Source organism: Cygnus atratus, chromosome 4 (genome assembly GCF_013377495.2).
Source record: "Cygnus atratus isolate AKBS03 ecotype Queensland, Australia chromosome 4, CAtr_DNAZoo_HiC_assembly, whole genome shotgun sequence".
Classification (NCBI taxonomy): domain Eukaryota; kingdom Metazoa; phylum Chordata; class Aves; order Anseriformes; family Anatidae; genus Cygnus; species Cygnus atratus.
Genome location: NC_066365.1, coordinates 9,419,450 through 9,442,618, shown reverse-complemented (window position 1 = coordinate 9,442,618; position 23,169 = coordinate 9,419,450). Strand labels below are relative to the sequence as shown.

The window sequence follows — 23,169 nt, the reverse complement described above, 5'->3', positions numbered from 1 at the left end:
GTTTTTGTTTTTCTAATTCTTTTGCAGTCTTGATTTGGAAGAACAGACTTTTCTTCTCTGTCAGGTCTATTTAAACCACTATTTAGCATATTATGCTTCCCTCCAGTGGGTAGATACAGCGGCTAGAGAAATCATTATCAATAGGTATTTGTAAATGATTCATGCCTGTGGAACTACATAATAGAACTACATAATGCGGCAGTATATGCCTATATCTAATTTTAAACCTAGACTGACAGACAAGCACAGCAAAAAGTCTGATTTTTATTTTTCAAAAACACAATATTTCTGTGAAAACAAATGCATCTGCTTTTTGTCAGTAAAATCAGACTAGATCTATGCTATGCAATTATACATTTTTCCAAACTACTTTCTGAGATGACAATCCCTAAATCTAAATAATAATAGTAATATAATAAAAATAATATTATTAATAATAAAGCCTTCCTTATTTGAGTTAAGGAACTGTTTATTTTGTAAGCATAAGGGCAACAACTGCAGCCCACTGACTAGAGGGAGACAGAGGCCTAAGAGCCATCCTTTTGGGCTGTAATCATGCTACAATCTGGTCTAACAATTTTAATAGCTGTTTCAGCATCAAGACCCTATAAATCAATGGGAATTACATGCCAGAACGCTTCAAGAATACTAAAGTTAAATTAATGAGGTTTGTGGGTTCCATAGGTATATCTGCAACAGAGGAAATATTTTATAAAACTGTTACAAGAGGCTCACATAATGGAGGTATTCAATGTAGATAATTAACGTACTTTAAAACCATATTAAGAGTAGTAGGTAGAACTATAACTCTGAAAGATGGTCTATAGCAATCTCAGTAAAGCTTGCTCTTACTCTGAATTCTATCAGACTTCTTGGGAATACACATATAATGAAGTAAGCTCTGCATTGCATATTAAATGTTGATTCTCCCAAGGAAGAACCTGTAACATCTCTCTCTATCTGGCACAGTGATTTTATGACTTTAACTATCATTTTCTACAGCAAGAGAGAATTAATCACTCACGTCTTTCATTGCAAGTACATTTAAATATTAACTAACACTTTCAAAGCTTACTTATTTTACTCTATTTCTTTATACTGTGCAGGAAGAGTTATGTAAAGGTCACAGAGGAGTTGTCATCAGGGCCAAGTTAGAAATTAGAGTTCTTTCAAAACAAACAGATATGAAACGATTAGCAAAGCAGAATCTCAGTTGCTGTTCTTCCCTTCTTTGTTGGTGGAAGCACTGTCCAGTGTACAAAGCTACCAAGTTTGTGTGAGGCAGTAGAAGGAGCCACTTCAAGATGCCATGAATACAGTGTCCTAGAGTCTTTCCTGAGATCTTTTCAATGAGAGAGAGAAGTACAGTTATCTAGTACCTTGAGACATGTCAAGAATGGAAAAATTATCTTTTGTCAGATAAAGGAATAAGCTTTTCTTCTTTCTTTTTGATCTCTGATGATATTAAAACATGTTGTCCTTTGTTTCTTTTAACATTCTGCTTTACAAGCTGTAGATGTTAACACATCACGATTTTCCTTCTTTCTAGTCAGTGATTCAAATGTTTAGAAAATAGGACCGGTGACTTGAGTAGCAAACAGTGGTACTGAATATTTTAAATACTGGTTTCCATAGACCTGTGTTGTATGATGACAATAAAGCTTATGTCTCCATTCCAGGTGTCACTGTCTTCCAGTTGTCTGGAGAAGGTGCTTGGGCAGTCAGTTCTCCACAGTCCCCCTGAAGCACTTGTGGCCAGCTCTCTAAGAGCAGCTTCTCTGCCTGTTGGTTTGAATAGCAACAATGTCAGCAGAGGAGGAGGCTCAGATACTTCATGGATGGAAACTCAAGAAAGTCAAAATAATGGAGGCCTGGACTCTATCATTAGCAATACAGTCCCTCGCATCATTATCATTCCTACCTCAGAGACAAACCTATTTCGAGAGGAACTTGATGAGGAAGACACTGAATTATTCCACTTCCATGACAAAAAGAGTAATCTGTTGGATTTGGAAGGACTTAGCTCATCAACAGAGTTCCTCGAAGCTGTTGAGAAATTTCTATCATAAGTGTGTCAAAAGAAAACTTTCCGGCAATGATTTTCTTGGCATCTTCTCCACTTAATTATACCAAATAACTAAAGCCTTGTAGGTTAGATCATCAGGCTTTTTGTATGTTTATACGGTAGTCACTAGGCAGCCTTCAGATTTATCTTTGTCCAGACCAGTTCAGGCATGGAAACAAGCTTTCTTTCAGACTACACTGCAGGAAATGAGCAGTGGAAGATCTGGCAGCATGATCGAGTAGAATCAGTTGAGTCGTTCTCCTGCTTTATGGGGCCCTGAACATTGATTTGTAACCACAAATGCCAGCAGAAGGAAAAATAATTGAACCAAGAGCAGGGGGAGCTGCTGAATGTTTCTGCTACCTGCATGTGAAACAGCATTCATGTTTTGGCTGCTCTCCTCTGGATGGCGAAGGGAAGCACCACAAGGCCACAGCTTCCACCAGCCCCAGAGGTAATACTGCTAGATGACCTGAACTGTCTTTTAATTAAATTATTTTCAGCATTTTTATTTTATTTTATTTTTTGTAATAGGCAGCTTCCTAAACATAAATAGGTGGACTTACCATGTAACTAGGAAGTAACTGCTTGCTTTTAAAGTTCAGTGATAGAAGTTTGGATTTTACCTCATCATTAGTGCAATCACCTGAATGTCGCAATGCAAGGTGAATGTGCTAAATGCAATGTGCTAAAACTTATAATTCCAACTATAGAAGCATTTAGAGCACCTTCACTTACAATGTTGATTAAATGTGGATGAATCCTAATGAATCTGTGATTAAAAGGGTGAACTTTCACAACTGGCTTGACAATTCATTGATGAGAAATAAAGTCTTGGCTGCTATATGTCACTCGTTTCTTCAGTGGAGATTCTTCTCTATTCTTCTAAAATGTCCCAGGAGGATGTCTTCTCCTACAGGTCCCTTACCAGAGGCCTTCAGAGTGGGTAAGATGTCACCTTGGGGAGAAAGCTCCACAGCACTATGGTCTTTGGTACAAGATCTGCAGTCACATTTTACTGGTGGTTAGTGTTTATTTTGTCTGTGCTTTATGCTATAGCTCAGGCTTGCAAGAACCTCCCAGCATTTTATTCCTAAGTGCATTCTTTCTTTTGTAAATCATTTTCCCTTCTTAAAACATGTTCTCCACATCTTCCCTTTCAGTCTCTGACCTTCAAATGCAGACAAGTTGAACTACATTATTCTTCACATAACATCAGTATATCTTGGTAGAAAGTTTCTCTTGGTAGAGTTTCTCTGGATATAATAGTGCAAATTTTTGCTCCAGTGAGACTAGTAGCACTCCAACATCCAACAAGCAGAAATCCAACAAGTGTCTGAACATGGGTATTTCTGTTCCTGCTTTCTGTTTGTTCCCGTGACTCTATCTCAGTGCAGAGAGCACTGAGAGCACTTTCAAGTAGTGTGGACACACTGACTGGTCTTAAGAAGTCATCTCCTTGTTTGTTCTCCTGATGTAAAGAACAGGCAAAAAGATAGAAAGTTTGGGTGTGGTCACTTGCTGTGTTTGTTTCAATGAAGAAGATAACACACATCTTGTTTGCAACTAGAAGAGAGGATCAGGGTTGAAACATGACTGTGGTACAAACTGAAGGCCAAAGCAGCTCAGAAGAGAGAGGGATACCTCCAACCTTGCAGACCCATGCCCTGCAGAGTGTCAGCATAGCAGACCTTCAAGATGACTGAGATACTTGACTTTGGGATAGGTTTTGCGCTTTTTGGGAAGTAAACCTCTGCTGAGTTACAGTGGTGATTACTGACACAGGCTGCCAAGCCGTATTCCTGTCAAGCCGCTTATTGCAATGCTAAAGCCATCAATTCTGTTATTACTTGAGCTACCTTGGTGTCTGGAGACCCTCAGCAGAAATGAGGCCCACAAACCTCCTTATTTTTTGGAGAGGGTGTGGGGGGAAGGGGTGGTGGAGCATAGGTGTGTCTGCATACGTATGGTTGTACATAACCCCAGCCAGGCTGCAAAAGGCCGTGCCCAGCAGGCACCAGCTTTTCTGCTGGGTACAGGCATAATGCCAGGCTCACCTGCAGTCAGCTCAGCACTTCCAGAGGCAGTTCCTCTGCTGGAGGACCAGTGCAGTAAGCGGGTGGTATGGCACAGCTGCCAGGGACTGGAATGGGGACCTTCTCACCTGCAGCTCCTCAGTGCCAGGCTGCCATCCAGCATGTGGTCTGGGCCACAGCGAGTAAGCAAATCCTAATTAAATACCCCATTCATGGAAAATGGATGAGGCTTAACATACTCCTTTGCTGCCTTTGATTCTTCTTCCGTAGTTTGTTGTTTTTTTATATTTTTTTTTCCTATGCCGACTGTGCAACCAGTGACCTTACTTCTTGCATTTAATATCCTCAGCTGTAGTATCTCCTTTCTTCTTGAGCCAGATGTTGGAAGCAAATGTTCTTATAAGCCTTCCAAGTCTTGTACCTGACTTTTACTGCTGTAATTAACTCTAAATAATAATAACAGAATTTCAGTGTTCCAAGATACAAAAACATGCCCCTGAGAAGATCTTGCACTGTGGTGTTCACAGACTTGTACCGGTAGGCCTGTAGACAGGATATTGCCATATTTTACAATGGGATGAAGAAAATAAGACCTAAAGCAACAGTGAACAAATTCCCCTGTATCCAGACAAAATTTTGCTTTCTACTTTTTAGCCTGCAAGATTGACTTTCCAGTGATCTCTTGCATATGTGCTAGTACTAATAATGTGTCTCAGAAAACTAATGGGCTTTTGAGGTATGTGCAAAGAAGTGTTCCACTTTTATACTGCTGATGTTATTCACTATTTGTTCTATTGCTTCTGAAGCTAATGTCAAAATTAGTGTTCTTCAACTGATGTAGACTAGAATGCCAAATGAAATAGCAGTAGAGTGATAAAACAAGGTTGTATGCAATATCAGATGCATTTATTACCATCAGTGTGTGATTTTTCAGAAACATCAGTCACAGAGTAAATTGGTCTTAAATTGACTACTACTATACAGAAGAATTCTATGTACTTCTGTGTTGCCACATTAGACTAGATGGCACATACAAATGTACAATATTAACTGCTGATTCCCACTTCACAAAGGCATGTATTGGTTCACTCAAACAGAATAAAAAAAAATCTTAGGAATTACATGAAACTATACATTGTTTGTTTTTCTTATTTAATGATTAATTTCAGGAACCAGCCAGAGGAATATGGAAGTTGAGTCACAGCTTTTGAAGCCTGTGCTCTGATCCAGTGAATAATAAGGTGCATATATAACTTTATTTACAAGAGCAGCTCCATTCAAGTCACTTAGGCTACTCACCTGCAACCAAGCACTTGCCTAATTGAGTCCATAGCCTGACAGGTTGGCATCTAAAATTAGAGTTCACTGACTTGGGAAAATCTGAAGTTGCTCAGCAACTTTTGATATAAGATTGCTTTAACTGGGATGTTAGAAATCACAAAAATAAAATTGAAAGAATTAGCCCAAGGCAATACGTTAGAACTGTGGCAGCAGACTCTGATCTTTGCACTACATCTGACTGACAATAAGCCAAACATTGATTGTTTCTGCTAAGTCTTTGTATAGCACAGCTAAGGTTGTGTTCCAGTTTTCAGGAGTAACAGCAAGTTCAGACCACAAGTGTAAACATTGTCTTTTACCAGTGAACAATTAATTAATTTTGATAGTTAAATAAAGGTTTCAAATACGAAAAAAAAGATTAATTATTTGAATCTTAATAAATCTTGCTGCCTTGAGTTGGCATGAAGCAAGATTTACACTACTTTATTCTAGAAAGCTCATCCAGTTTGCAAACACCCATTTACTTCCCTCCTTCCAGGACGCACAACTGAATAAGGAAACTTTCACTCTGCTGTCTGAGAAATGTTTGTCTTCCAAAGAGACAGGTGATGCACAAAATTGAAAAGCACTGGATGGGGGGAAATACACTCTTTTTAAATTTCTTTACACATTTTTTGTTTCTTTTTTACACCTGGTCTGTAGGCTTTTGCTTTTTTTTTTTTTTTTTGTCTTGTTCTGTCACAACTTGAAAGCCATATAAGCTAAGGGAGAGCTAGAAGCTTAGGTGTGCATCATGCAGCATTTTAAGCACGGACTCCTTTCTCAGCTGGGAACAGATAAAAATTGACTGTGGTTCAGTTCAGAAGTGCCATGAAACTGCAAGATTAGGTCAGACAAAGTGGAAGCATGATATGTAGCTGCCACTCCTGGGCAACCTCAATGCAAGCTGGTGATTATTGCTTGGTTTGCACCTCATCCATAGCCTCAGTCTATACCTTAATATTCTGGCTGCATGCCTTGAATGGTCAAGTAGTTAAGTGGAGTGTTTGGCTGTGGGATGCTTAAGTTGTGCTTGTCACACGTAGCATGTGTATCATGTAGATATTTTTAGTTTAAAAGTCAGATGCATTTACCTTCTTAAAGCAAAGTTTCAGAAGGCCCTTGTCATCTTCAGGACCCTGTGCTGGACTGAAAGAGCGAAGACATAGGTAATAACATGAGAGATTTGTCACAGCTGCCATTGCCAGCAGCACAACTTCCTCAGGGTGACATGTCCCAGCCCTGTCTTTCCACCTCAAGGGGCAAACCTGGTCCCCATGCAGCAGTCTGAGACACATGATAGCAGATGCATGCAAAAATGGGAATTTTCAGAAATTTATACAGATATGTGCTAAATGTAGGTAGATTTTCATGAGGACAGCAGAAGATGTCTCCTGGGAGTTTCTCCTTGCCAAATTTCAGGTTCCTTTCCACTGTAAGCAGGTGGTAAAACTCTTCAAAGAAGCAGATGGATGTATTTAACGTTAACAACTAATTTTCCATGGGCGTGCTCTTGGAAACAAATGATCCCCATTTCCTGAGTTGGAGGGAAAAAAAATCCGGCCTAGAGCAGCCTACAAGTGTGGAAAATGTGAGACTGAACACATTTGAATTTTGTCAATGTAAACCAAATGAAAACAAGAGCTTATAATGGAAATTGAGCCACCAGGGCTGCAGCAAAATGGCCAGCTCCATCTTTGTAGGAAGGGAGCTGGAGCCCAGATCGTCCTATCTGGTGAAAGCAATCCAAGTGTGATGAAGTGGTTGGTGGGTCCATCCTGAGTCCATTTCTGTTGGGTTATCCAAAGATGGGAGCAGAAAAAGACCTGGGTGTATTCATCTGTTGGATGCAGGCAGAAAAAGTCCTGCAGCAGAGGAGAATTTCCCAGCTGATGGTGGAAAGGAGCATTGTCATCCATTATAGATGAAACAACAAGGATGTCTCATCTGGAGTACTCCACACATTTCTCACCGTTCGTGGTGAAAACAGAAAGAAATGAACTGGAGTATGTGAAGGAAAGTGGGTTGAGAAGTTTCTCCTATGGATGTACACTTTGTTTGTCTTGTTAAACCCAGCAGAAAAAGACTGGGGGGAAATGGCTGCCTTTAAACATGTCTGGGGAAGAAAATGGTCTCTTCAATCTAGGTGTCAATTTCAGCACAGGAATAAGTTAGAATTAGTTAACTGTGAAGTAGTGTATTCTGATGGCGTTTTAAGTGTTGGTTATTTTTTGTGCCCAGGACCTGTGTGTTGTGGGGTTATAAAAGAAATGACTCTTTTATACCACACCACAGCCTCATACCAGTCAGCAGTAGACCTAGCGGCAGCTACCTGTGGTCAGTCTCGGGCAGTCATTGCTTCAGCAGAGCAATAATAAACTTTTTAAAAGTCCAAATAGCTGCAGAAACAAAATCAGGTATTAAGAAAGTCTTGACAAGACTGATTTGCTGCCCATTTTAAAAGGGATGGAGTGGTTTGGATGTCAGTACATGAGTGACTGGCAGGAGTGAGCACAAGGCAGGAGCCCCACTGGGGAGATGCAGCAAATGTCCTGACAAAATCCAGCCATCGAGCAAGTAGCTGCTTCTGATTTGCCAAGGGGAGACACTGCTGAATGACCAGCAGGCTCTGTCATCTGTTTTTTGCCAACTTCAGTGGAAAAATTGCCTGTCCCCTAAGGTATTTTGCAATGTGGAAATAAATTCAGCTTCAGCTGCCTGGAAGGGCCAAGCCTGCATTTTGTTCTTATCCCCTCCTCACCACCACTGCCTGAAAGCCACACACTCCAACTTCTGTGAGCTGAGCTGCTTTGGCCTTCTCCTCCTGGCCCCAGAGTCTGTTTACAATCGCAGTACAGCTGAAGACTTCATTTTTCAGCATTGGGGAATCCAGACGAAGTGCCGAAACCCATACAGCCCCTGTGGCTCGCTGCTGCATGCCTTGTCCCCCCAGCCTTTGGTCTACCAGGTGTACTGGTCTGCTAGGACACAGAAAATGGGCAAGTGAAAAGTGGTTTTTCCATGGTTTCACTGTCTTGCCTACTTTGGAAATTACTGTGTTTTTTTTTTATTTGTTTGTTTGTTTTTATTCTTTTCTTCCCTCCCTTCACCCCCTTTTCTTTTTTTCCTCGTGGATGCCTTGGCATATATCCCTTCTGGCATGGGATGTTTCCTCAGAAAGCCTTTGTTTCTGTGCTGCTCTGAATTTATTTTTTCCAGTGTGATGATTTTTCCTGGAACAGCTTCTGAGCCCTGCTGAAGGTGCCTGGTAGACAGGCTTTCACAGTCGGGTCTTCGTGCTGTACTCCAGTGCTGTTAACGCACCGAGGCACATGCTTTGGGGTGAAATTCTTCCTGTCCAGCAAGAATTAACAACTAAGATTTCCAGACGAGAAGCTCCCATGGCCATGTTTCCATTTTGACCACAGTGCGGTTTCTAAAAGCATATAAGAGAAAGGTGGAAACAGGAAAACTGGGAGGGTGATTTCAAGCATCCCACAGAGCCTGCCTGTTTGAATCGTGCCTCTTCACATGCCGCCGATTCAGACAAGGCTGTTGTGTACTGCTGGCATGCTGCTGTTGCTAAAATAGTGAAAACTCTGATAGCACAGGCTACAGGGATATCAGTGGGTTTAATAAGCCAAGAAAAAAAAAAAAAGGAGAGAAAACCAGTTTGTGGGTGGGAAACAAGGGGCGTCTCAAGGCAAAGAGCAGATAGTAAAGAAGTCTCCATCTTGCTCCTCGAGTCCTGGCCTCCAGCAGCCACAGCCAAGCTCAAGATGGATGATCCCAAACACTCAGAAATGAGATTGAAATAATCATGATACTGGGTAAAAAGCAGAGGACTGCCACAATGAATTCTGTTTAGATAATTTTTGAGTCTTGACCTTTTCAAGCTTTGCTTTACAGCCAGAATAGACAGGAATGTGATTTTTTGCATTAAAAAAATAATGAAAAAAAATCATACAGACCAAGGGTCCATTTAAGTTAATGTCCTGGCCAGCAACAAGTGTCTAGGAAGAGAAGTATAGCATATACTAATAATTTCCTGCTTTACTCTCCCAGCCTTCAGCAATTCCATGCCAGAAGTTGTATTTAATAAGCCTTCACAGACCTTTTCCTTCCATGGATTTATAGAATTGCTTCTGGGACTCATGTGAAAGCCTAACAACCACAACACCCCCCCAGGGCTCTGCAGTTTAATTAGGATTTCCATGAAGCAGAGCCTCCCTTGGCTTGTTTGGAGATAATGCCTTGTAATTGCATTTGGTGCCCTCCAGTTCTTGTACGGTATGAGCGAGTGAATATATCTGTATCTCCACCGACGGTCTCCTCTGGTGTGTCCCCCAAACCCAGGACTTCCATCCCATAGATAACAGCAGGAACCAGCAGTGCAGTAAGGCCACTAGATACCATGGGCAAAATGCAATACTGCTTTGGTTGCTCCTCCCCACAAGGAGCTCTGGGGTCTGTTGTCCTCATCCTTGCCCCCTCACGGCCCCCCTGGGCAGGCCATCGCCCTCTGCCTGCTCTTCTGATGGCATCAGGGAGGTGTGGGAAAGGGCCTGAGACACCTGGAGTGGAAACAGGCTGTGTTTGTAGTTAAAGGGTATCTGCAAAACATTTACAGGCTGTTTAAGCAGTTGGAAAGCCCTTTGGGGCTAACTTATCAACAGGCTGTCTCCCAGCTCTTCTGGGAAGGAAGAAAATGTAATTATCTTCATTTAACATCAGTAGAGGCTAGGACGTAGCATAAGCATGTGCCCGGGTGGTAGCAGCGTTGTGGCAGTCTCCTCCTCTCTCCAGTCCAAGCACAGACAGCAGGCCTTTCACTCCCCCTCATTGCAGCACGTGGATAAAATAACCAAAATACTTGGACTTCAACAGTAAGTATTACATCAAAAATACAGAGCAAACTCCTAGATCTGAACAACACAACAGCAGTGATACTGAATCTCATCTGGGACCTAAATTTTGCAACTTAATATTTCTGCCTGCATAGCACAGTGAATTTAAGTTATAGACTCAAGTAAACAGTCAGGATTGCCACTGAAATATATGGCTGGGACCCACTCTAGGACACATGACTAAAAAGCAGGCACTGGATCAATTATTATATTCACTCTTTATTCTAGTACGCTTCATGGTTGTAAACTGAAATTAAAATAGAAACGGTATTTGTAAGGGCAGGGTTTCCAAGCCTTCTGTCCCCAAACATGTAACATTTTTTAATAATCAGTTTGGAAAAATTGTTGCCCACACTTCTATTCTAGCCTACAGGTATTTTAATTTTTGCATAGTAACTGAAATGTATAGTCCCAGTTTTATAAAGCATTGGCAATGACAGAAAGAATCCCAGAACCTTGTGACTCTGCTGTGTGGGATGTCCTGTTAAAAATCAATATTATTGTTATTTTGTCTCATAAAGGAAGTGGCTGAGGGTGGCATAAGGACATGCAACATGCCTGCATAAATGTCTCGTAGTGACCTGGTGAAATACGAGAAACACTAATGTTCCCAGCGCCCATCCATCACTGCTGCTCACAGACAGGTGTAAAAAGAAAAGCTTTGGTCTATTTTTGGTGCAGCAAACAGAAAGTTAAATTAAAAAATAAAGTGTATGAAAGGTAAGCATTTCCAGTTTTTTTTTTCTTCTGTAGCCTGGGGTGACTGGAGTCACAGGGTGCCTTGGCAGGAGATATTTGCCACCCCGGAGCACTGAGAAGCGATGCTTTCTGAGGGCAGCCTCTGGACCACCCTGTCCAAGGTGTAACTCAGGTGAGTATATCTTCACCTTAGCGACTGCTGCAGCTTTGGGAGAGAGCAGCATTCCTTCCAGGTGGGTGACTGCTGCTTCCCCTGGCTACTGCTGCTCACGGGACCCACCCAAACACAAGGGGGTGAGTCGAGTCTTTTCCCCCACGGGCTGCAAGGAGAGGACGGCAGAGCAGAGGGAGGCACCTCTATTTTTAGCTGCCTGAGACACGCAGACCTCAGGGTGATGGGGAGCAGATAATTACATAATAAGTCATACCGGGATGTGCTATTTAAATCTGTCTGGTCTCCTCCTTATCTCAAGTGCTGTACTCACAGTTCCCACTCTGAGTGCTTGTAACCAAAATAACGCATTTTCCTGGAATTTGCTGCATGAAGTAATAGCCTATTTAACCAGCATCTCTTCATGCACTGTTCCTCCCTGGGTAATGTGTACAACTAGGGGCTACTGTGGTGGGGATATTGGCATTGCCAGGTTATTTGTATCCTGAAGAACAAAAGGGTGGGGTGAGCAAAAGCCTGCCACTGGGTGCTGGGGAAAGGGGTTGCTTTTGAGCAGGCTATTGGGATTGAAGTCTTTACTACATCCCACTGAACCTCTCTCCACACATAGCTCTTTGTGGCTGTCTCCACACCTATGACATGTCTTTCTCATGGGTCAAAATGCCTTTTCCCAGTTCCACCAGCAGCAAAAGAGGGGAGCAGTGGAAATAAAGCAGGTGTTTTATGGATAAAGGGCAAAGGAAGTTGTAAAGTCCTTCACTGGCATTATTCAGGGAAAGGCCACATATGCTGCTGCCATTTGAAACAGTGATACCTTTTAAAACCATAAGCTTTCATCCTTTTGTTGCTCTAAAGCACTCAAAGGAAACATGCCCATTAAAAACAAGACACCAGTCTGCAGCTCCTGGGAACGTCCTGTGCCACGTGCCGGATGGGTGCTCTTGGATTTCAGGTGATGCAGGGGCTATATCCAGCTCCTGGGCACCCAAGTACATGGAGACACGTCTCAGCTCATTAACAGCAAAGGGCTGAGCTCCTGCCATCCAAACTGGCTGGTAGTTTGGTAAGAATCCAGAAATGCTCACTGCAAAGGTTTCTATTGTTTTGTACACGAACCACAAGAAATTGGAAACAACAAAAAAAGAAGTGGATGAAAGGTCTCTCTATTTTTATGTACCAGTGTGAAAGTGTTGGGTATCTGCAGCAATATTTAGTCCAAAGGAATGTGAAATTGAATCTGCCTGACATGACGAGACAGCGTCTGGCAGAGCCTGGTCCAGAGGAAAAGCAGCATCTCAAAAACTTAATTTTTAAGATGAATATGCAGTGGAACTAAAAGCTACACTATAGCTTTGGATCTGGAAGCACAGAGGTTTTAGAGGGAAAACAGAGCTGTTGGCGTTTTAAAGCATGAAATGTATAGACCGTGAAGTGAGAGAGAAAATGTTAATGGTGTAAGCTGAAACTTAGCAGAGCTGCATAGACCAGAACAAGAAGTGGCAATGCAACAGGGAGGGAGCAAATGCAGAACAAAAGCAAGCTGAATGAAAATGCCACTATAAAGGATGGAAAGTTGCTTGCCTAAAACTGGTACAGCAGGTAAAGTTGTGAAATTTCTCACAGCTGTTTTCAGCTCTTGAGCCTTTTTTTTTTTTTTTTTTTTTAACACTTCTGCCTTCTGCTACAGCCCCAACACCATGGCAGGTGTCCCCAGTTAGCATCAGGCAAGCAATAAAAGAGTGATTTCATTCCCCATTACAAACTGTGGCTGGTACTTCTGCAAAGGAGTGGTTGGAAGATACGGCTTTTAGTAAGGTGTCGTTTCATTTTATTTCTTATAAGAGATAACCTAGCAAGGAGTAAGTTATAGGAATGGGCTAGTGGTTGTCATATCCTTCAGTGGCCTGGGGCTGATGGCAAAGGGGAGGTTGGGGGTACAGGATCCCCTGTCATTCTCTTGCTTATGAAGGCTCTGCTTTGTGCTATGCTCTCTGTTTTTCTCCTCTGAGCATAATTTTGTTTCCCTGAGGCCCAGTATATTGTCCAAGAAGCATTTTAGCTGCTTTTATTAGCACTGAACATACTGAAGAAATGTAGTGCTTTTCTATCACAGATGCTCACAAGCCACAGCTGCTAGGTCTGGACAAAACTTTAGTACTGCTTTCTAGTCCTTCCTACAGCTCTTGGTTCTTCGCTTCACCTGGACCTTTGTCTGCATCCAAATACCAAAAATGCTTGGTGTTTGCATGGAGTTCTTCTGAAAACTCCCTTATGGTGATAACTTTTGCTGAAACCAGCAGAAAAGATAGAACTGGTTTCTACCAGCCTTGTTGCTACAAAGCATCTTGGGAGAAAACTATCATGAAACTGACTAAATCCCACAAATAAAGGAAAAATATTTTTTTACTGCTCTGGCTTTGAAAGCCTCCTTGTAGACTGCATAAAAGCAATCTGGGAAGCCAAATGAAGTCAGTATCTGTGAGTTGTACAAGCAGGTTAAGCTGTTAATGTCATGTTATGTGTTAGAGTAATTAACGTGCTTTGCTAGTGCTGCTTTGCCACTTCCAGTGCTGTTACCATATTACTGCTGGCGCGGAGCCATTGCTACCATTAACGTGTGGCTGCAACCTTGCCAATGAGAAGCATACTGGCAGCAATGAGGAAAAGACAGAGCAGATAGGAGAGTGTCCTTTCTGTCTTCTTATGAATTTTGTCTGTTTGTCTGCTATCTAGAGCCAATTCTACAAAGCAGTAAAAATCCCAGTCCAACCAGGATTTGTGGCCACCTGTCATGCTGCTAGATGCTAATGGATGAGATAGCAGCAGGAGTTGCCATTAAAGCCATGGGTGTAGAAAAACTTACTGTTAGTAATAATTGTTCATTTTTTCCATTAATCACTTTTTGCATCTTTTCTGGGAGCAACTGCAGCTCATCATGAGTTTTGTTTAGTGATATAAAGGAGTTCATCGAGAGAAGAGTCATATGCTGGCTGAAGAGCAATTAGTCTTTTAAAAATAGATGTTTTTAGTGTGGTGCTTGTCACTATGTTCATAGTTACACGTGCTCTGACCTGCAGGAGAGCCAACAGTGGGTGTGTACCCTAAATGCAAAGTAAGCAAAAGTTGAAACTACATTGCTCGTTGATGGTTTTGCACTGTGCTCCTTCAGGATGACATTTTTTTTTTTTTTTTTCCCCCGCATAAGCTATTATTTAAGTGCATTGCCCAAAGAGAAGTGATGTTGCCTTGGGGAATTAGCAGAGCCCCCTTCTTTTCCATATTTAACTGGTAAAAACAGAAACATTGCTCCAAGAGGGTCTCAGGATCCCATCTGTTACCCAAAGCTGAGAGATGGAGGAACTGGAGGTCAAAGTTGGAGTTCAGCTTCCTGTGAGAAAATAGAGCAGAGATTCCTTAAACATGTTAAAGCTATGCTTTGTATGGATTGTTTGTCTCCCAGCTCTCGTGAAATACTTCTGAAAGAAGTATTTACATCTTAAAAGCATTTGTCCTTGGTTTCCATGCTGCCTCACTGAAGGTATCAGAGTAAATTAAATCTATAACTTGGCGCTTCTCCTTTTTTCATTTTTCCTCTTGCTGTTTTCCAACACTTTGAAAAACATAGCCAAATTTTGAAAAGCTGCAGTATAACAAAGCAAATTGATGGAAGAGAATCCTTGGGCCATGTAGCAGAGTGAAGGGGATGAGAAGGGGGAAAGGATGCAACAGAAAATCCAGACTTCTCTTTTGATGGAAAATAAAGCTGGAAAATCTTCTCAGAATAGTTTTCTATATTAAATTTTTGTGCAAAAATGGAATAAAAGTAAAAGCAGAAAAAAAATCTCTGGCCAGATTTAGTCCTAGTCCATGAAATCTCAGTCCTCATGTTTGTCCAAAAGCAAATAGAAATGCAGACTTAAATTATTGACAGCCTTGCATGATTTAAACAGCTGAACTATGTTGCCTGGTAACCTTTTTGAGTTATATTATATACAGCATTGAGTACTCAATACTGAAAAATTGAGTGCAAAATTGAGTGGAAAAAAAAAAAGCTGCAAAATGGCTATTTGCCTAATGGAAAAGAAAATGGAGAACACACAGACTAAATTAATAGGGGAAAAAATTAGACTGCTTCTTTCCTCTTTCTTCTACTGGCTTGGTTCCACGTACTTTGGAGTTGTTCATGATTTATGTTGCCATGCAATGTATAGAGCTAGTAGTGTAGGACTAAGGTAAAGGAACAATGGGCATTTCAAGCCCACCAGACTGTTTGTGGGGGGAAAAGAGAGCTAAAACTGAACCTGAAGCTCTTCCCCCTTCCCTGTAAGGAAGAAATGAGGGGACACAGCATTCCCTTTTTCCCTCCTCTGCAATCTGAGAGGGAGATCCTGGAGCTGCTCCTCTTAGAAGGGCTCCAGGACACCTGGCTACAGGTAAGGTAGCTCTGAAAAGAGATTAATTTCATTTAAACAGCTAAAGTACAACAGCTACACAGGAGTCCTTAATTTTCATTTTCACATGTACAAATACAGACAGAGCTTCACTCATTGGCTGTTAATTGGCACTGATGGGTAAACAAGAACGAACCCAGCCTGGCTAGGTCATTGGGGTCAGCTGTATTCATACTAATTTATTTATTTTTTCAGTTCACTTAATCTGGAAATCAGTGAGACATAATAAATAGAAAGCCATGAGGTTATCATTCACAGCAGCACGGTTGGTAGAGCTCTGCTTGAAATCAGGACTGTCAACCCCATGACGCGGCCAGGCTGCAAGCACTCAGTCATCGCTTTGCTCAGGGTAAAAAGGAGTGCTGAGAAATGACCAAAAGCTTTCCCAGAAATACGCTGCTCTGAGGATTTGTTTTTTAAGCAGAGGCTGGGCCAATGTGTTGCTCTGCCAGACTTGTACCTCTGTGGAAATATCTGCGCTGACTGGCCTTCTGTGATGCATGTGGCTGGTCCTGTTTGTTTGGGCTGATGTCTGAGGATTCAGAGATTTGGGAAAACTCATTCAGTCTGTCATTCTTTCTTGCTCTTCTCAGTTGCTTTGGCTGGATTTTCACCTGCCTGAATTGGGGAGATGGACACAAACTCATGACTCTTAGACCACACTCCTCACAAACTGCAAAATCTTCTGCTGTTCCCTTGACAGGAACTAGTAGGACTCCTGTACAAAGGGCTTGCATCTGATCTGCCTTTTTCCTTGCTCATTATATATCCACAGTCAGAAATCCATTTCTTCTAGTGATCTTTAGTGCAAGCCATTTTTGCACCTCTGGTGATTATCACTGTCAAATGTTGTTTGGGTTTTAGCAAAAGTAGTCAACTTGAAAGTTGCATGAAATACTGTATCTAAGGCTGTGACTTGCTCTTTATGCAAGCAAACCTTCTTGCACAAGTATCCTCTAGGAGAATTGGTTATTGGGTGGTTATCAGCATTCACCAGCTGTGCAAGAAAAGTTTTTTTTTTGACCTCCATGATAAAGTGTAATTCAAGGGCCTGGACTGAGTTTCTTGCTTCTCTGGGTATTGGGACAGCATTGCCTTCACTGTGTGCAAAATCAACATGCAAAACCAGGTCTCTCACTTCACAGGTTGCCCTACAGCATGCGGTTACCATTAGCACAGTCTGTGCCACCTGTGATTCCCATGGGCACTTCTGTGTAGGTGGTAATGCTGTGCCAGCCTTTCTACTTGGGGCTTGATGTTTTCACAAGCTTGTGTTTGCTGGGCAGTCAGAAAAGCCTATAACTGGTGGGGTCCTGTACTTGGTCAGCAAACAAATTGCATTTTAGTCTCCTCTCCCTTTGATTTCCCAGCAGGGCACTGATCCTGATACAGGCAGCTAAGTAATACGTTATTGAGACAGCTTCGCTGTGATTTGGAAAAACACTAGGTGTCATCAGTGAGGTTTTGATTCTTCCAGCAGTAACATCTGTGTGTGAGAACCCACAGCAATGCTGCTGATAGAAACGTTGACCGAGATCTTGGTGCATTTTTATAGCAAAGCCAGGAAGAGTTTCTGAAATGTCCATCCCAGACAAGTCTAGCCAAGAATTCAGGTTGTCCAGTAAAAACCATGTCAGGATTAAGTCTGTATTTTAAGTGCATATAAGGCTATTTTTAAAAAACTATTTTTATAAAGAATGAAAACACTAATATACCAAGTGAAATAGGATTTTTCCTTTATTTGTTTTTTTAGTTATCAGTCAGATCTTGTTGGGGATTTGTTTGTTCTTTCCTCTCTGATCTCTCATCTCTGCAGGAATCTCTCTCTCTTGCAGTACTGTGTCCCTAGAAGAAAATGGGAATTATCATGTTGTTCAGAAACATTATTTTCTGTCACTGAGATGTGAACAGTGACGAACCTGCACAGTTCAGCCTCCTGGTCCCAGAGGAACCTTCTGCCCCCAAAGAGGGCAGAGAAGTCACTTAAAAAAATAAAATAAAGGAGAGACAAATGCAAGGATTTGAAACTGCACCAATAAATTTCAAAGAGGTTAAAACTCCTCAGGCAGGAAAAAAAATCTCCTTTTGCCAGTGCACTCTCCTGCTGAGTCCTCCAAATCCCTGAGAAGAAAAACCTCTTTTTTTGACCAGAAAGGAGGAGGTTGTTTTTTTTTTTCATTCTGGATAATGATCCTTTCTATTTTTCTCTCCCTTCTGGTCATTTTTGCTGCTAAGATTACAAGGATGGATGTGGCAGCCAGAGATAATTTTTTTTTTTTTCGGGGGGGGGGGGGGGGGGGGGGGAGTCATGTTATCTGTTTTCCACTTCTTTTCCAAAACGTGTATGTATATTACTATCCTTAACATAAAATGAGAGGAATTTTCAGTACACTGTAGGTAGTTCTGATTCTTTTGTCTGCTTTTTGGGGAGCCACCCTCTGAATCTGAGCTGCTAAGGATGAGGGAGTTTGATCTGTTTGTGTTTAGGAATTAAACTTGCCACAGATGCTCCTAATCCTTCATTAAGTTCTTGCAGGTGTCAGCTGTATTGGTACTGGAGACTTCCTAATCTTGGCACCCATGCAGTCTAGCCATAGCTTAGGTTCAAAAACCTGCATAACAGTGCATTGCTCAAGAAAGTGTGCACTCTGGGCTAAACAAAAACCCTTTTGCCTCCACTACTGGTTTCGGCAACATCTCAGACTGTACCCACATAAGGAGTGGGGCTTAAATGGTAGCATCTGTAAAACTAAAGCGAACTCTCTTCAGTGTCTCAAAAGTAAATGTGCAGCCCAGTCCAGTTTCTTTTAGCTGACTGGCATAAATCCTGGATTAGACAGTAAGAATACACTTAAACCATGAAAAAGCAAGAAGTCATTCAGGAAATTGCGCTACATAAGGAATTAGCTGTAAATAGAGGAGATGGCAGCATCCGTGGGAGAGAATGCTGAAATGCCACAAATAGAAATAGCCAAAATAAAGCTTAGAGAGTTGTAAATAATAAAATAGCTTTCTAGCGTAGCTTTCTATCATGGTTAAGTGGAGAAACAGTTTTGGGTTGACCTCATAAGCAAAAGGACCACCAAAAAATCAAAAGGAAAGGTGGGTAATGTTGTTCTCAAGATGAATGCAACAAATTACTGGGTTAATTTTGGGAGAAGGTCAACACATCTGGAGAAGGAGGCACTGGAAACAGCCATGTTTAGGAGTTTCTATCTTGTTCTCTGTTGTAGAGCTGGTTGTTTTTTCACTTCTTTTCCCACATTTCTATCTCTGTTTCAGCTCTCAAGATAGTTCTTAACTAAAAACATGCCTTGCAAACCACTCTTAAAACAAGAGATGTCCCCAAAATGTTTTGAACCTATGGTACATGCTAGTTAGGCCTTTTCCTAACCTCCTTTTTCTCCCTCAGATTTAGCTGGAATATCTTATTTATATATTTTTAAACCTCTGTAGCTCTCTATCTACAGGGATGACAGTTACCTAGCACCTAGGTGCCCCAGCTGAAGAGCAACAGGCAGTGAAGGGAAATCAACAAATTTGCCTGCAAATCCCATGATGTCTTTCCCTCCAACACCATGCTCAGCATACTGGCAAGAGGCTTTGTTTTTTGATTCTCTTCTGCTTCCTCGTTATCAACCTGTCTTCCTTTTCCCTCCTATGTTTTTTCCATCCTTGTTAGATCACTTCCTTTAATGTTAAAAAATAACTAATTTAATAAATGAACAAACAAAAAAAAACTGGCAGGGTCCTCCTCTTTTCCTCCCATTTTCTATTAGGTAACCCCTACCTTTAAAGCAGGAGGTGTTTTTGTTCAGCCATTTGTCATTGTTCCTTTGTTCTGCTGAGTTATGCTCTGTCTGCTCCTTTAGTTGCAGCTTTAGTTCAATACTTTTTTCATTTTATATACCCAAGGAGACCCTGGGGCTGGTCCCTTCCAAACCTTTACATGTATACTTTTCTTTCCTCCTTACTTTTGCTGTAAGCCTCGGAATTTATGGGCATACACATATGTGGCCTAAACGTGACTTAGAGCAGAACTGAAAGATGAGGGTAAGCAAAGAGATGAAGAGCAAATACTCAGAGCCTCGGACGTTTTGCTTGAAGCACCAAGGGCCTTCAGCTAACTTTCCACTACAGCCTTTTCGTCACTTGGATAGGCTATTATTAGAATAAAGGTACTCAGTTTTGTGTCCGTTACAGACAGGCTGCTAATAAATCCTATTCTGTTCCATTTCTCCATAGAGCAATTTCATTTTTGAAACGTGGTGGTTGACTACATCTTTGGCAGTCTGAAGCGGGAGTGAAATGCTGCCCTTTTGCTGTGGGATCAGTTTGCATTTGCTGTGTGGTTGTGTCCAAACAAACGTGCAAGCAGCAAATGGAGACTCACACCCCCTGCCTGCACAGGAGCTTAGATCCAGAAGCAAAGCTCTTCTTGGTCTGTATATAAATAGAACTGTATGTAAAATCCCAATGCTGTTAGCTTACACAAATTGTGTATGCCAATCATTCTAAAAATTTTTTCCAAGCGAGCAAATCCACTGTAAATCTAAGAGATAATCAAATACAATGTCTTGTGGTCACTTTACACCTTTGACCCCATCAAAGCATGCCAGTGCTTTGCCAAAATCCATGACTGTTTGCAAACTTTAGCTCTTCCAGAAAGTTTGTGCACCTGATGCAATGTTTTTTTTATAAAAACTCCTGCTTGTTTTAGTCCCTTCTTCTAATTTAGCTAGGGTCAAACTAGGTTTCTAGCTGTTGGAATAAAGCTTAACGTGAAGAAATATCACTACTGGAATGATACGCTGCCTGTCTTCTCCTTAGCTGGAGAAATCAATACTTCACAAAGATATGGGGAAGGCAGAAAAGCCATAAGCTGGTGTTAGGCTGGTGTTATAGCTGGTGTCTTAAATCTTTCAGAGATAAGAGTCTATGTTCAATGTGACAATTTTAAGACAGAGTGGAAATGTAAAATTATTCCAAGCCATTGCCATCTGAAAACAGCTGTTCTCCAAAACTGATTAATGCTTATAAAGTGTATGTTTCTGATAATGGATAAAATAGACTGTAGTTCTGCTGATGCCTGAAGTTTGAAAGATACCAAAGCACTTTACAATGTATTTGTCAGACTCTGTCTTGGGCTTCGTAATCTCTCTCCACTGAGGACTAATTGCAGTTTTCCACTGGGAAGCTGCAAGGTGATATGAAAAGAGGCGGTCCTGGTTCTGCTCACAAAGAGCAAACCAGCATCACAGCTGGCAGTACACACCAACTTTTTGTCCATCTCATCCCAACACAAAAATGAAGATCTTTAAAAGAGGAAAAACTCTCCCTAAAGCTAAAGGGACTATGCCATGGTTCACAAGCCACATCCATCCATGCAGAGGCTGGCCAGTGATCACCAAGGGTGTGGGCTGAAACAAACAGCACAAACTTTTTTCCAGGTTCAATAGTTTTTCTGATTGAGAATAGGGAGGTATTAGTAAGTTTGATGGGCCATGTTCATTTTATTTGGAGTAAACTCAAGTTGTTTCAGAATCTACACTTAAGTAGAAACATTTGTCTAGGGGTGGGAGGAGGATCTAATGATAAGTGAGTAGAGAGCTAAAAAAATTGATTTCTCCTCCAGTAAGCTAAGAGGCATTACAAAGCCTCATTCACCACTTTCCTATTCTGCACATACCACGTATCTTTAATAAACAGATCAAACACCATCCAAAAAATTCAGTGAGGTTTCCCTTTCCCAGCTGCTCTGAAGTCTGCTCCAGGATTTCAGTCCTCTGATTGCTGTGATGCTTCCAAAGCCCAGCCTTAATTTATTCCACACTCTCTCCTGGCCGAGACTATCCCCCCCAGCTATTTTTCAGCAAAAAGAAGAAAACAGATTTTCTGCATTAACACAGCCAATGGAACATGTAATGTTTTCAGTTTCACAACTTCCCCCAAGGAACGCCATACCAAGACTTTCTGTAGCTCCATACCTCTCTTTTCAGTGCTGTTACAGACTCGTGTGTTTCTTTGAAGTTTACCATTTGAGAGTTTCTTACCAACATGCTTCCTAATCTCTTTTTTGTAGCCATCCTCATTGCCTGCAGTTTGTTTAATAGCTTCCCAAGCAGTGGTAGATCTGATACTTTCCTGAAGTGTGGGAAGATAATCTACTTAAGTTGCTGGACTACAGAAATTAACTCTCCTACCTCGAAGGGCTATGGACTGAGTCCTACAGCACCTGTTTTTAGAAAATATGCTCCATTTTGTTCTCTCCTTCATTCACATCTGTATCTACCTCCTTTGTATCAAAAGCTTCTTTACAGTCCTCTCTATATCTGGGCTCTCAATAACTGTATGTTTGGCTTTTAAGTTCACATTTTTCCCACACCTGCATTTGCTCTTTATCAATCAGCCCTTATCAACATCATCTCCAATGACTAAATTAAATCCCTAGATTACTAGAGATGCCCACAATTTTGGTAGCCACTGTTTGGCATGCCCACCTTGCCCAAGGCTGCTTCAGCCCCAAGAAGTGGCTCTGGTGACAAGAGCTGTCCCTGGTGGATAAGGACCTGCCACAGCCCCTGGATCCACAGTGGACATACACAAGGATGAAGCATGCCTGAAAGAGCCTTTTTCCTTGGAAATAACTCATCATGTTAGCTAGAACATGCAAGTAGTGCAGACGTTTTACCCACATAGTCAGGAGGAGATCAGCGAGGCAGGGCGGGGGAAGTTATGCAAAAGCCTGGCCAGACAGATGCAAAAAACAAAGCCCCACACCCTCTGTCTGGCAATCCTGATGACTGAACTGCAGCGGAAATGTTTATTTGCCAAAAAGAGCATCTCTCCTCCATACATGGAGCTGTGAGCTCTCCCTGGTCTTTGTGGTCCTCCTGGGTGCTTGCGTCTACCATGACAGGAATGAGAGGGCAGTCTGAACTTGTCACTGGAATGAAATGCGAATTTCCTGCCATCGCTCATCCTTTACCTCTTCCTCTCTTACTAAACAGATAAGGACGTGGCTGGCTGGAGATTGGTTTGTTTGCTTTGTGAGCCCTTTCAAGCCCAGATCCCAAGGCTGCAGGGTTAGTTAGGGCTGCAGGATAGAGCACATTGTTCTCTGCCATCAGGTCCTGATTTGTGCGAGAAGGAAAAAGTCATTCCTCGTGCTGGTTGTCCTCTTAGAAATAGAGCTTCTTAGAGGCATTTTGCAGAAGTTTTGGTGAGGCGTGGAAAATGTGCTGTTTTCACTCCTTACAATCAGATTCTCTCATCCTTTTTTTTTTTTTTTAATATTTTTTTTCCACTGGAATAAGCTATTTTGAAATAAATTTGATTAGACTTCTCCTAGTACATACTTTGCTTACGACATTTTAAAATACCTCATGGTAAGTAATGTACTGTATGCACAATATACTATTTTCTTAAATCTATCATCAATTTTCTTTCTCTGCCCTTCCTGTCAGCTAAACAGAGAGAACTGAATCTCGATTTAAATTTCATGGGTGGAGAGGGAAGG

At 41.6% G+C, this 23,169-nt stretch overlaps 1 protein-coding gene across 3 annotated transcripts in view; it reads left to right on the top strand.

Moving 5' to 3' along the window:
• Positions 1 to 23,169, top strand: part of LOC118245973 (melanopsin-like) — a 57,573-nt gene that overhangs the window by 30,779 nt on the left and 3,625 nt on the right. The window contains exons 11-13 of one of the 3 annotated variants that reach the window (XM_035542691.1): positions 1,680 to 2,519; positions 2,965 to 3,011; positions 11,082 to 11,199. In XM_035542691.1, coding sequence (XP_035398584.1) covers positions 1,680 to 2,069 — 390 coding nt within the window. In that variant the 3' untranslated portion in view covers positions 2,070 to 2,519; positions 2,965 to 3,011; positions 11,082 to 11,199. Of the gene's footprint in view, positions 1 to 1,679; positions 2,520 to 2,964; positions 3,012 to 11,081; positions 11,200 to 22,684; positions 23,039 to 23,169 lie in introns of those variants that run through there. The other 2 variants (XR_004778061.2, XR_004778064.2) reach the window with 2 other exon arrangements.